The following is a 10,608-nucleotide window of genomic DNA, read 5'->3' on the forward strand; positions in this document are numbered from 1 at the left end:
TCTCCTCTACAAACGAAAAGCCTTTTCTTCTCCACAAAGCCCCGCGATTGTATTCTTAGCAAATAGCACTGAATTTGCACTCCAGTAGACAGAAGGGGGGTGATTGATGGGCTTAAACGATCATTAGAAGCGGATCTTCAGCTCCTCAAGTTCCCCGTCACAGCTTAGCCCAGGGGGTCCGTCTAAACTGCTTCAGTCACTTGGCTTCGGCACAGGTATCAGGCACGGCCGTGGCCCGGGACAGAGCAGCCACCCTCGCAGCGCCACTCAGGAAATCCTCCCTGACACCACTGGAATCTCTTACTGCCGTCCTCACAGCTGCAACTGCAGAGAAATCCCCCACAAATACATCTGAGGCTTTTTGGGTCGCCACATCTAAACTCTTGCAGCCAGTGACCAAAGCAAGGATGATGCTCTCACCCCAGAAATTAGGATGAAGAGCAAAGAAATTCATTCACTTCAGTTCCCATGGGCAGGCTTCAGACCTGAGAGCAGCTCCTCCAGAGCCCCCCGATGCAACCTACTACAAATAAACAAGTTTTTTATACTAATGTCAGGTGTAATGAGTACGTATTCTGTGGTCCTCTTCTCACCTAACACATTCCCTACTTTTTCCATTTGTATACCTGGGTCTAGCACAAGGCATTTGGGAATTACTAAAGCTCTATGCCTTGATGAAGACAAGCAAAAGGTAAGCAGCTTAAACAGCTAATACTCTTGTATGACTAATCTATTCCACCATTGCTACATGAAAATGTACAAAAATTCTTTATACTGTTTGATTTTGCATCATTTTCCTATCTATACAGGAGGAGATTAAACTCAGAGAAATATAAAAGATGGCACAGAAAGACAAAGTACTGTGCATAGATTATATTATACTATACTATTATACTTTCTGTCCATTAGGTAAAATAAATATGGAAGAAAAGCAGGAGGAACAATATATTGCAACTTCAAAAAATTTAATCATTAAGTGAATAAGGGGAAAATAATTCTTCTGCTCAGTTTCCCATCCTTCTCTTCCCTTTTCCCTCTCTCTCCCATTAAAAAAAATCTAGAAATCTAGAAATTTGAATTGCATCAGAATCTATTTTTGTCTGTTAAGCTAATAAATCACCATTTTCCTCAAAAAACATTGATGATTTAAGTGACAGTTTATTTTAAAAATAGATCAAGCATTTGGTCATGCAAGTGCTGTATTTTATCCCTAATGGAAATAATTACACTTAAATGCATGAAGAAGCAAGGAGGAAATAAAATAGCCATCTATCTTATTCAGAGGTCTACCCAGAGTCTTTACAGAAAACATAAGGTTTTACACTGTGGTGCTGTAAAAGCTGAAAACAAATGTTCCATTCACTGTTGTCCTGTTGTCCTTGACCATTAACAAAGGGACAGGCTTTAGGATTTATGGTAGTAGCAGGTACTGCAGTGACAATCCGTATGGTTCTCTATCTTCACATTGTCCTTAAGGGTAATCTTAAAAAGAGAAAACACACACATAAAACAAACAATTAGGATCAGCTAAGCAGTAAAAACAGTATTGTCAAGTAAAATATCTCTGAAAACTTCTTCTTAACTAAAAGTACACAGGCCCTTTGGGGTACATGTATTAGAATGACCTCAACACCAACCTATGAAGCTGCATCATCACTGTTTTTGGAACTGTAATGTGAAAGTTTTCAGTAGTGACATGCACAGTGACACAATATGCTGCTCTTTAACTTGGACATTCCTTAAAGTGTCTCATTTTCCAAAAGGGTCTAGTCACCAATCTACGGAAAATCAGAAAGTGTCCTTAAAATACATCACATGGGAATTACAAAAACAAAGGCAACAAACACAAGAGTCACCTTTATACTTAATCTCAACCAAATTCTAGCTGCTGCCTCAGGGCATGTATAGCATTGTCAGTGTAGAATAAGATTTATGTTCTCCTCAGGTGAAGAGCCAGGATTGGTTCAGCAGAGTTTAAAGTCAGGTGTCTGGCTCTCATCACAGCCAGGGGAGAACCAGTGCTCTCCTCAGCTGCACCCACTGAGCTGTCCATCGTCATTTGAGGGGTCAGAGGGGATCTCACCAAGCCTCCAGCTGTCACTCTAGAAACACTTTCATGGGTTCTGTGTCTGCCAGCCATACCCATATGACTTCAGTACTCTAAGGTATTTCAAATGCACCGAGTCTGTGAGTGGGTAACTGAGCTGAACCTCTAGCCTGATTCAGGTCACCACAGGATAGACACCTTGGCTTGTTTCAACTAGCTCACCATTTATTACATAAAATGTAAGGTTTCTTCACTTGGAGCAGAAACACTCCCAAAATAATCAGAGTTAGAAGAAATTTTAAAAGATCCTTCCAGGTGAAGGTTAAATGCTCACAGTACTTGCACACATTTACAGTTCCCTCTTGGTTATACTATGAAAAAGTAAAACACCATCTCAATTAATCTAACGAGCACAGATGGCTTTGGTCCCTCATTCCCATACATGTAATTGATAGTATTGACCAGGCACCTTCCCAGAGAACTCCTTTCTATGCAGGAAAGACACAAGGCAATTGACTTATTAAAATCACATAGACACTGTGTAGCATTTAAGGAGAGGGTGCACATCCAGGAGAGCTGAAAATACTGGGACAAGTCCACCACCAGAGCTGCAGGTGTCATGAGACAAAGCAGTTTCACAGAATTCAGTGGCACTGCACCAATTTCCTCATCCCAGCTGAACTTCAGACACATTACTGGTTGATGATTTAATTTCTTCTTTATATAAAAGAAAGAACCAAGGCATAAAGGACATAAATGCCAAGGATTCTTCAAACTGCTCTCCAGCGTCCTCCAGCAAAACCATATTCTTTACTATTCAGTGCTTCACCTTAATATTGCATTCTAAAAGAAGCTAAAGCAGACCTCATTCTCACCCTCACCTTGGTAAAAGCCTTTGCTACACAGCATGTTGCTTCTGATGTAATGTTCTTTGGAACAAGCATGGTCTTCTTGGACCTCATTGGAGTGGGATAGGCACGGGAGAAACAGCACCCAGTGCACTGGTAAATGGGTGCTCCTGGCTTGGAAAAGAATCTGTTCTCCCCTAGCTTGCACTCTGGACAACCTGCCATAAAAATATAAGGAAGAGAATTTTACTTTGTTTCCAGATGTATTTTCATTTTCAAAAAGAAAGGGAAAGTGCAGGCCATAAGAGGAAGCACAAGCCACGTTTTGTTGCTTGATGTCTGCAGAACAGAAAAGCACAACACCAAAGCTCTCCTCTTCAGGTTTTTTCAACTCTGCAACATGCACCAGCTGTAAAACTAGGCTGTGGCTTTCTAGGTAAACCACAAGCATGGTCTACTGGATCTTTTCTGGTTTTCTTTTCAATTTAGCTGATACTTGTGAAGGTTTGTTTCTGTCTACAGCACTAGCTAGCCCCAGAAAACTTCCTACTAGCTGTTGAGATTTAAAAGCACCAGCAGGATTTGTAGTGCTTCTTAAAAATTGCCCAGTTTTAGTCAAGATTTTGTTATAGAGCACTTTTTAAATGTTCAGTGGTACCAAGATTTTTGTACATCACATTTTTTTATATTTTATTTAAGGCTAAATAAAAAACCCTGCAACCTCCAAAGTACCCTTAAAATCTAGTATATGTCTTTCATAGAATGCTACACCACCAGCATCCCATATTCTGGGATCTACGTAAGAAAAATATTCTGCATATTATGAGGAAAAGCTGTGGTTCTGCTGTTCCTAATGTTACATTGTAATTTAGTTCACTGGAGTACAAGAAGCCAAACATTTCTATTCAATAGTGTTTCAAGGATTAAGTTTACCCATATCAACTTGAGGACATGGTCATCTAGGACATCGTTGACCTGGAGAAATTAAATTTAAGGAAGAAATAGGAAGCATGCTCATAGTGAAATTATCTTGATTTATTATACCCTCATTGTCAATAAATGCAACTGAATAATAAAATTTATGACCACATTTATAAAATGTGAAAATTTAATTAATACTCTTTATAATTGTTCTATTTCTGAATGCTGAAAGCAGCTTACCCTGCATGAGAAACTCTCCATCTGGGAAAGTATGAAGAAGATGTAGAAATACAGACAAAATGGTCAATGTCACAGCTGCATACTTCCCATAGCAATCCATGATCTGTCTAGAAATACAAATACACACATTTTTGAAGGCTGAGACCAAAGGCAGCATGAAAAGAACATGGCTCCTGCCTGACAGGGGTTACTAAACTGTAAAGAAACAAAGTTTATAAGCAAAACTGATATGCAGTGCTTTCCAGTGCAATGAATGAAGGCAGTGGAAACAAGCATCTTCCTAATAAGATAGGAAAAAAAAAATTAGAGGAAAGAGAATGATCTGGTGCCGAGCTAAGCAGAACGGCTAAGAGGCTGACGTGGCAGTCACCAGGCGTCAAGGCTGGGTGCTGGGTACAAATAACTTCACCTCCTTCCTCCCACCTGCCCAGTGAGTCAGTTCATGCTGGCAGAAAACAGAGGATAAAGGAATTAAAAGCAGCCAATAACAATCAGGAGGAGAAAACATTGGCAATAGCTTTGGAAGCACTAGAAATAAGCATTTAGAAGAGATATCCAAAAGTTCAGTGTATGCATGTAGGTTTGCATACAGGCTCCGTGAAACCTGTGGTTTTCCTTCTCCACTTGGACTTTTCCTGAAAGCTTTGGAAGCATTGAACATGGCTGTCATGTTCCTGAGGAGCAGCTGCCAGCCCTCTGTGACCTGTTCCTTCAACAAGAGTCAGCTGTGTCTGCAGGAGAAAGGCAGTCCTTCACACTGTTTAGATCCACAACCTCTTATTGTCCTGCCAAACATTTTGGGAACTGAATTGTACACAACAGCATCTATGGAGCCAGCAGAGTGGATTGGCTGGACCTCTCCCTCCAGAAGATAAAGCACTTTTTATAAGGTTGTTTTCTGTATATCCTCTTTCCAATCCCTTAGAGGGGTGTGACTGCTGGCAGACTTGCTTGCACCGGAACACAATTCCACAGTTTAAGGCTAAGCCCTGCTCCATCCAAGGGAACATTCTCCAGAGTGCAAAAAGTCAGCTGGAGGGCCTCATGCACCAGCAGAAGACAGACAGACTTTTCTAAATGATTTGTTGCTACACCATCCTGAGCCTTTTGATAGCCTAAATGCTTCAATAGCTCCAATAAAAGAAGCCAGCCACAGGAATAACACTACACAGATTATCCTGTTTTTCATGTTTTTTGCTGAAGGCACTGTGGCATCCTTCACCCTAATTTTTCCAAGAAGATATAATGCTACAATTTGGTACATTGTAATGGCTCAAGGGAATCCCAGAGGGAAGGTGTTTTACATTATATTAACCAAAAGGGGAATTGAAATTGCAGTTTTGCACTTCCTCTATTGAGTCAGATTTTCAGGCTCATACCAAAACCACCAAAGAGACGCGAAAATAAACCACAGATGTGATCTTCTCTACTTTTCCAGAGGAATAGCTGTTGTGTCTGATGGTCTTACTTGAATTTTCTGACTGTGCCCCTGCTGTTAAACCAGTTAATGTTCTCACCACTCATTGCATCTCACTGACAAATCCAAGGAAGCTTCTACTTTGTTCTATTAAATATTATTTTTCTTGAGCTACTGGAACAATACATAATGCCTGAATTTCAGGAGCTCTTTAGAAAAATGGCAATTTTAAATCTTTCCCAACAGATTAATTCTCACTTCATTATTTACAAGATCTTGTCTTTTTCTGTTAAAGACTCTAAAAGATGCTCTAATACCACAGGTTGTGTAGTGTTTGATATTTGACATCAGTTGCCACCATTGAGCAGGAGAAAAACACAAAGTAACTAATGAAGAAGTTTGGGACCCAATCCAAAATCAAAAATTATCAATGTTTAGCTGCAATCTAATTCTAGAGCCTCATTTTCTCTTACTTACAAAGTAAGCTTAACTCTAAGCATTGATGTTTTAGTCCCAAAGTAACTTTTAAGTTAATGTTCAAAGCAAAAATTTTGACAGAATGGTAGGAGGAGGAAACTTCTGGAAAAGAAGGGAAAGAGAATGTCAAAACATGTGCAATTATTCCTCTGTAACTGTAATAAAAAAATAAAAATATATTACCTCCCTTGTTCAACAAGAATAAATGAGAGAAACTGCAGGATGGTGTTTGAAGATGAGCTGTCCTCAACGCTTGGTGGTAAGTTGCCAAAACTGATGTATGAAAAAGTTGCACCTTTCTTTTATACCAGTAACAGCTAGATCATATTCCTCGCCCACATCTAAGCCATTGGATCAACTGTACAATTTCTCTAATGACTGAACATCACTTTATGTAATTACCAGCCCACCATGCTGATCTTATCTTCAACCTGACTTTCATAAGGATTATCTTTTTCTTATATAATGAAAAAAAGGTCAGATTGAGAGCACAAAGTCAGTGCCGTATGAGTTTCTGGGGGAACAGAAACACTGAATATCCATTTTTTTGCTACAGTTTTCAAGGAACAGAAGCTCATTTTCAAAAAAGAACAAATTAATGTTTTCTAACACTTCTTTTTAAACTGGGGAATATTACTAAAAATAGATTATAAAACACTACTATAGAAATGTCATTGTTTTAGCAGAGAACAAAAAATAGTGGAACAGTGATTGATACAAACATTTAGAAGAAATGTTAGTTTGTAAATTCCCCATTTGAATTTAATGCCCAGAAAATTAATGCACGGATAAACATAAAAATGTAGAAGGAACACCTTTGTAAAGGTAAGATTTCTTGCAGGATCTTACCTTGTTTTTAGAATAAAGTTAATGCAATGGAGGGACTTCTGAAAACTGCATCAGAGTGCAGGTTAGAGACTTGTAAGTCCTCAATTTCAAGTGTCAGAGTCTGTGTAGAGCTGGCTGAATAGGACGGGTCTTACTCTGCCCTCTGGCCAAGCGGTACAGCCCGGCTCGGCTCGCATCCATTGGATGTTTCCCCTCCTCTTCCCAAAGGGGAGGCCAACATTCGGGCCCCTTTTGGGAACAGCCCCTGGCTATGAAAACAGCCTTGGGTCAGTGCTCAAGACCCTGCTGTGTTTCCAAGTCCTGGACACTTGAGGGAGGTTCACTTCAGATGTAAAAGCTCACTGCAGAAGTGAAGTGCCTAAACCCTGGTTACTCACGCTGGATTGTCCTTACAGACAGTGCAGAGAAATAGCCCTAAACATCTATTTCAGTGCAAGATTAAGCCTCTTTTACCGTGTGCCTATTTTTCAGCATTGAGAGCCCAGGGTAGCTATCTTGGACTGATCACTGTTCTACCCGGAGAGATTTACAAATGTTTTACAGTTTAAAAAAATTCTTAAATGCCCAAAGGCTTAAAATTACCTTTTAAGGACCTGCTCTGTGTCACACACTGATGGAGATGGGATATTGAAAGAGACCCCCTGGAGCTTCTTGTGTTCCTATGAAAATGAGGCTTTTATTCACAAAACAATCATTCTCTTACAACAAGTTTATTGTATAGTTGGATTTGGTGAATTGTACCTCAGTAGATTTCTGCTCTTTGGTTTTCTTCTCCCTTGCCCTGACTCTCTTCTTAATAACTGCAACACCCCCAGACTCCATTTGCTATTTCAGACACATTTATCGCAACCTTTATCACCTCTGCCTTCACTAACAACCTCATCTGCTTCGAGGTGTCAGACACCTTTTTCTCTTCTATTTGTTCAACTCATCACTGTAACAAAGTTAAACTCAAAACAATTGTCCCTAGCCTACGCTTGGCTTGAAATTGGCTCCTGTTCCATAACTGAAGACGGATTTCTACACCTGTAAGTTTGTCTGTTTTTTTTTTTTTTTCAAAAATGTGTGCTGGTCTAATAAAAGATAAGTGAATTTTTTAAAAGTCTCTCTCTCCACAGCTTTTGCTTCATTTTAATAACAAAAGCATACAGCTGAAATCTGAGAGCTATTGGTAAACATAGTTTATTGAGAAGTGCTTCCCTGGAAGACAGACACTTAATATTTCTTGTCATTCAAAGCAAATTGATGAAAATTGCTGAAGTTTATGGAGTGCCTCTGTCCTGCCCATTTCATACTCACCTCAGCTTGCAGTCCTTTGGGAAAGCCAGGATGGCTTGTAAAAGCCAGAAAACTGTTTTCATAACAATGAAAATAAGTAAACTTTGTATTGTATATTTAATATTTTCCTATGAATTGTAGCAAATCTTCTACTAGTAAAAAGCAAAAGCTATGCAAAACATTTCTTTCATGAGAAGGATTCCAGCACAGTGACAATGTTATCCCCACAGTGAAAAAAAAAATATAAACCCACAACCTGCTACTCTTTCCCTGTAAGAATGTATTAGAAAAAAATCTTGTGAATTCAATGGAATTACACTGGCATAAAAGATAGTTTAAAAAAAGCTCCTATATTTATTAAGAGGATTTCTTACTTTAGCCGCTCCAAATCTCCAACTAAAAATACTTGGCCAAATCTGTCTTAATGTGTGAGTGAATGAGAAATGAGAGAAAGTGGCTCACTGTTTTGGAGGGGGAGAGGGCACCCTCTAGTTTATTAAATCACTTAGCGATACTCTCACAAGTATTTTTGCCACACTGATATCATGATTTAAGGCCTGTACAAGGATACGGATGAAAATAGAGGTAAATATGTACCCCACACTAGACCATCGAATATGCTTTGCCAAGATCAGTAATTTGCCATTCTGCATTAGAAAAATGCAACAAATTGCTAAAATTTCCAAGTTTCTTTGAGGCCAGTGTGTTCCTAAATTGAGCTGGGACTCCATTAAGGAACATACGTGACACTAAATATAGCACTTGTTAAGGCAGAAATCAGCATGAGCTCAGAACCTAAATATTATGAGGTTGCAGAACTTTTGGCTCCTTTCTAGGAGCTGGGTCCCTACAGCTCCTTCTCTGGCTGTCTCTGGAAAGGAGAGCTCACGTCTCCTGCCTTGCTCTGCCAGATGCTGTCTCAGGGTATCTGTCCTACTTCCCTACTTAGCGATATCTGCTTATCTGCACGCTGCCTCCTGATGCTGCCTCTTCCTTGCTAGAGAAAAGCTTTGCTACTCTGCCACTCAGCACTGACACCCAGCACTGTCTGTAAAAGACTAGGGAAGGGCTCTCTTGCTTCAGAAAACAAATGCTTCTATTAAAAAATAAGGCCCCTCTATCAATAAACAGAAACACACCTCCAAGTGGGTTTACATACTAGCACTGTTAAACAGAATCTGCCTATTTTATTAAGGGTAATACCTAAATAAAGGTTTACCATACCCCAGCAGAAAATACTGTAGAGCACACACATAACTTTTGGTTTTTAATTACTGCTGTGCTCATCCCTGCCTTCTTTAATGGTCTTCCCAATCCCTGCTGACAAGTAAATGAGAAGGAAAAACCTTTAAAATGAAGTTTTGATAGCATTTTTGGCTTGGATGGACAAGCAGGTTGAGCTTTGGAGGATATATTTTTTTCAATAATAATTAAATTACATTTCAGAACTTCCTCCAAATGCAGCCAAAATTCACCCTTCATCATTTGTGCAAAATCAGAAAAGAGCAGTCCTCCATCTGAGAGAACGGAATGCTCAGCAGATGCCAGAAACTCCTCTTTCCTTCTTCCTTGCAATCTTCAAATGCCTCCTTGATATCTTTGTCCAGCCCTGCCCTACAGGCTGACACAGCACCCACAAGTGAGAGCCTGCACCAGACCCTGCACCAGAAGGCATCCTGAAGCACTGGTACTATCTTTTGCATTTTGGGTGTCACTTCCTTCATTTATTATGCTATCTTCCTGACATTCCTAGGAGGAGAGAAAATCCCACATATCCCAAGTCACTCCACACTGACTTAACCAAATTATCAGGACAGCTGAAGAGATCAAACAACTAGAATGAGTGACAGCATATCTTGAAGAGAAAATATTTGCCGGGTATTCAAGGAACAAAAGAAGTAACTTGAGTGTTAAATAAAGAGATATGCAGGTATTTCAGTATTCCACAGAATCTCCCTACTCCTTGTCAGCTTGATCCTAATTTTTTTAGCTGCCATCAGTTTATTCCCAGAGACAGTAACACTAGCTTAGTGCATATATATGTGTGTGTACACACACATACACACATATATGTACATATATATATATATATATATATACACAGTTTTATCTGTAAAAAAGGCCCCTCAAAGCAACAGAAAATATAGATACACACCATTAGGAGGTCCCCTCTGCTAAAATACTTCATACTGTATTATGCAAAGAGTGAAAGTCAAATTTTCTATTCTTTTACAGATGCTTTAAACTGATTATCTAAAATTATCTCTCAAAGCAATACTTATTGGCCTCTGCCTCCTTTGTTTAAAATTGACAGGAGTTCTGCCATTATTTCAATTGACACTGGATCAAGACTTTTAAGATCAGCTATTAGTGTTCTCAAGTTTCAGCCAAACATTGATTATTCTGAGATAATAAGTCTTTCAGTACTTATTGCACATAAATAATTGACTGAAAAGCCTCTCCTGTTCTAAAACCATAGTGTGAAGTGGGTTCACTAATATATTTTTTTTTTGTCTGTTCTTAATGGAATT

General features: G+C 39.3%; 1 protein-coding gene across 1 annotated transcript; it reads right to left on the reverse strand.

The window, feature by feature from the left end:
• Positions 1–1,138: 1,138 nt before the first annotated feature.
• On the reverse strand, positions 1,139–6,222 carry CGA (glycoprotein hormones, alpha polypeptide). Its single transcript, XM_064710106.1, has 4 exons — positions 6,134–6,222; positions 4,057–4,163; positions 2,929–3,113; positions 1,139–1,482 (listed from the first exon to the last, which is right to left on the reverse strand). Exons 2-4 carry the CDS (start codon positions 4,154–4,156, stop codon positions 1,405–1,407), a joined length of 363 nt encoding a protein of 120 aa, XP_064566176.1. The 5' UTR covers positions 4,157–4,163; positions 6,134–6,222; the 3' UTR covers positions 1,139–1,404.
• Between the last annotated feature and the right edge of the window lie 4,386 nt (positions 6,223–10,608).

Source organism: Zonotrichia leucophrys, chromosome 3 (genome assembly GCF_028769735.1).
Source record: "Zonotrichia leucophrys gambelii isolate GWCS_2022_RI chromosome 3, RI_Zleu_2.0, whole genome shotgun sequence".
In the NCBI taxonomy this organism is placed as follows: Eukaryota; Metazoa; Chordata; class Aves; order Passeriformes; family Passerellidae; genus Zonotrichia; species Zonotrichia leucophrys.

Bases quoted from the DNA above. Each gene is read 5' to 3' on its own strand.
- CGA (XM_064710106.1), bottom strand. From the start codon at position 4,156: ATGGATTGCTATGGGAAGTATGCAGCTGTGACATTGACCATTTTGTCT. The intron at 3,114-4,056 runs GTAAGCTGCTTT...TTTTTATGGCAG, and splicing joins TGGAGAGTTTCTCATGCAGG to GTTGTCCAGAGTGCAAGCTA. The intron at 1,483-2,928 runs GTGAGGGTGAGA...TCTCTTTTTAAG, and splicing joins TAGCAAAGGCTTTTACCAAG to ATTACCCTTAAGGACAATGT.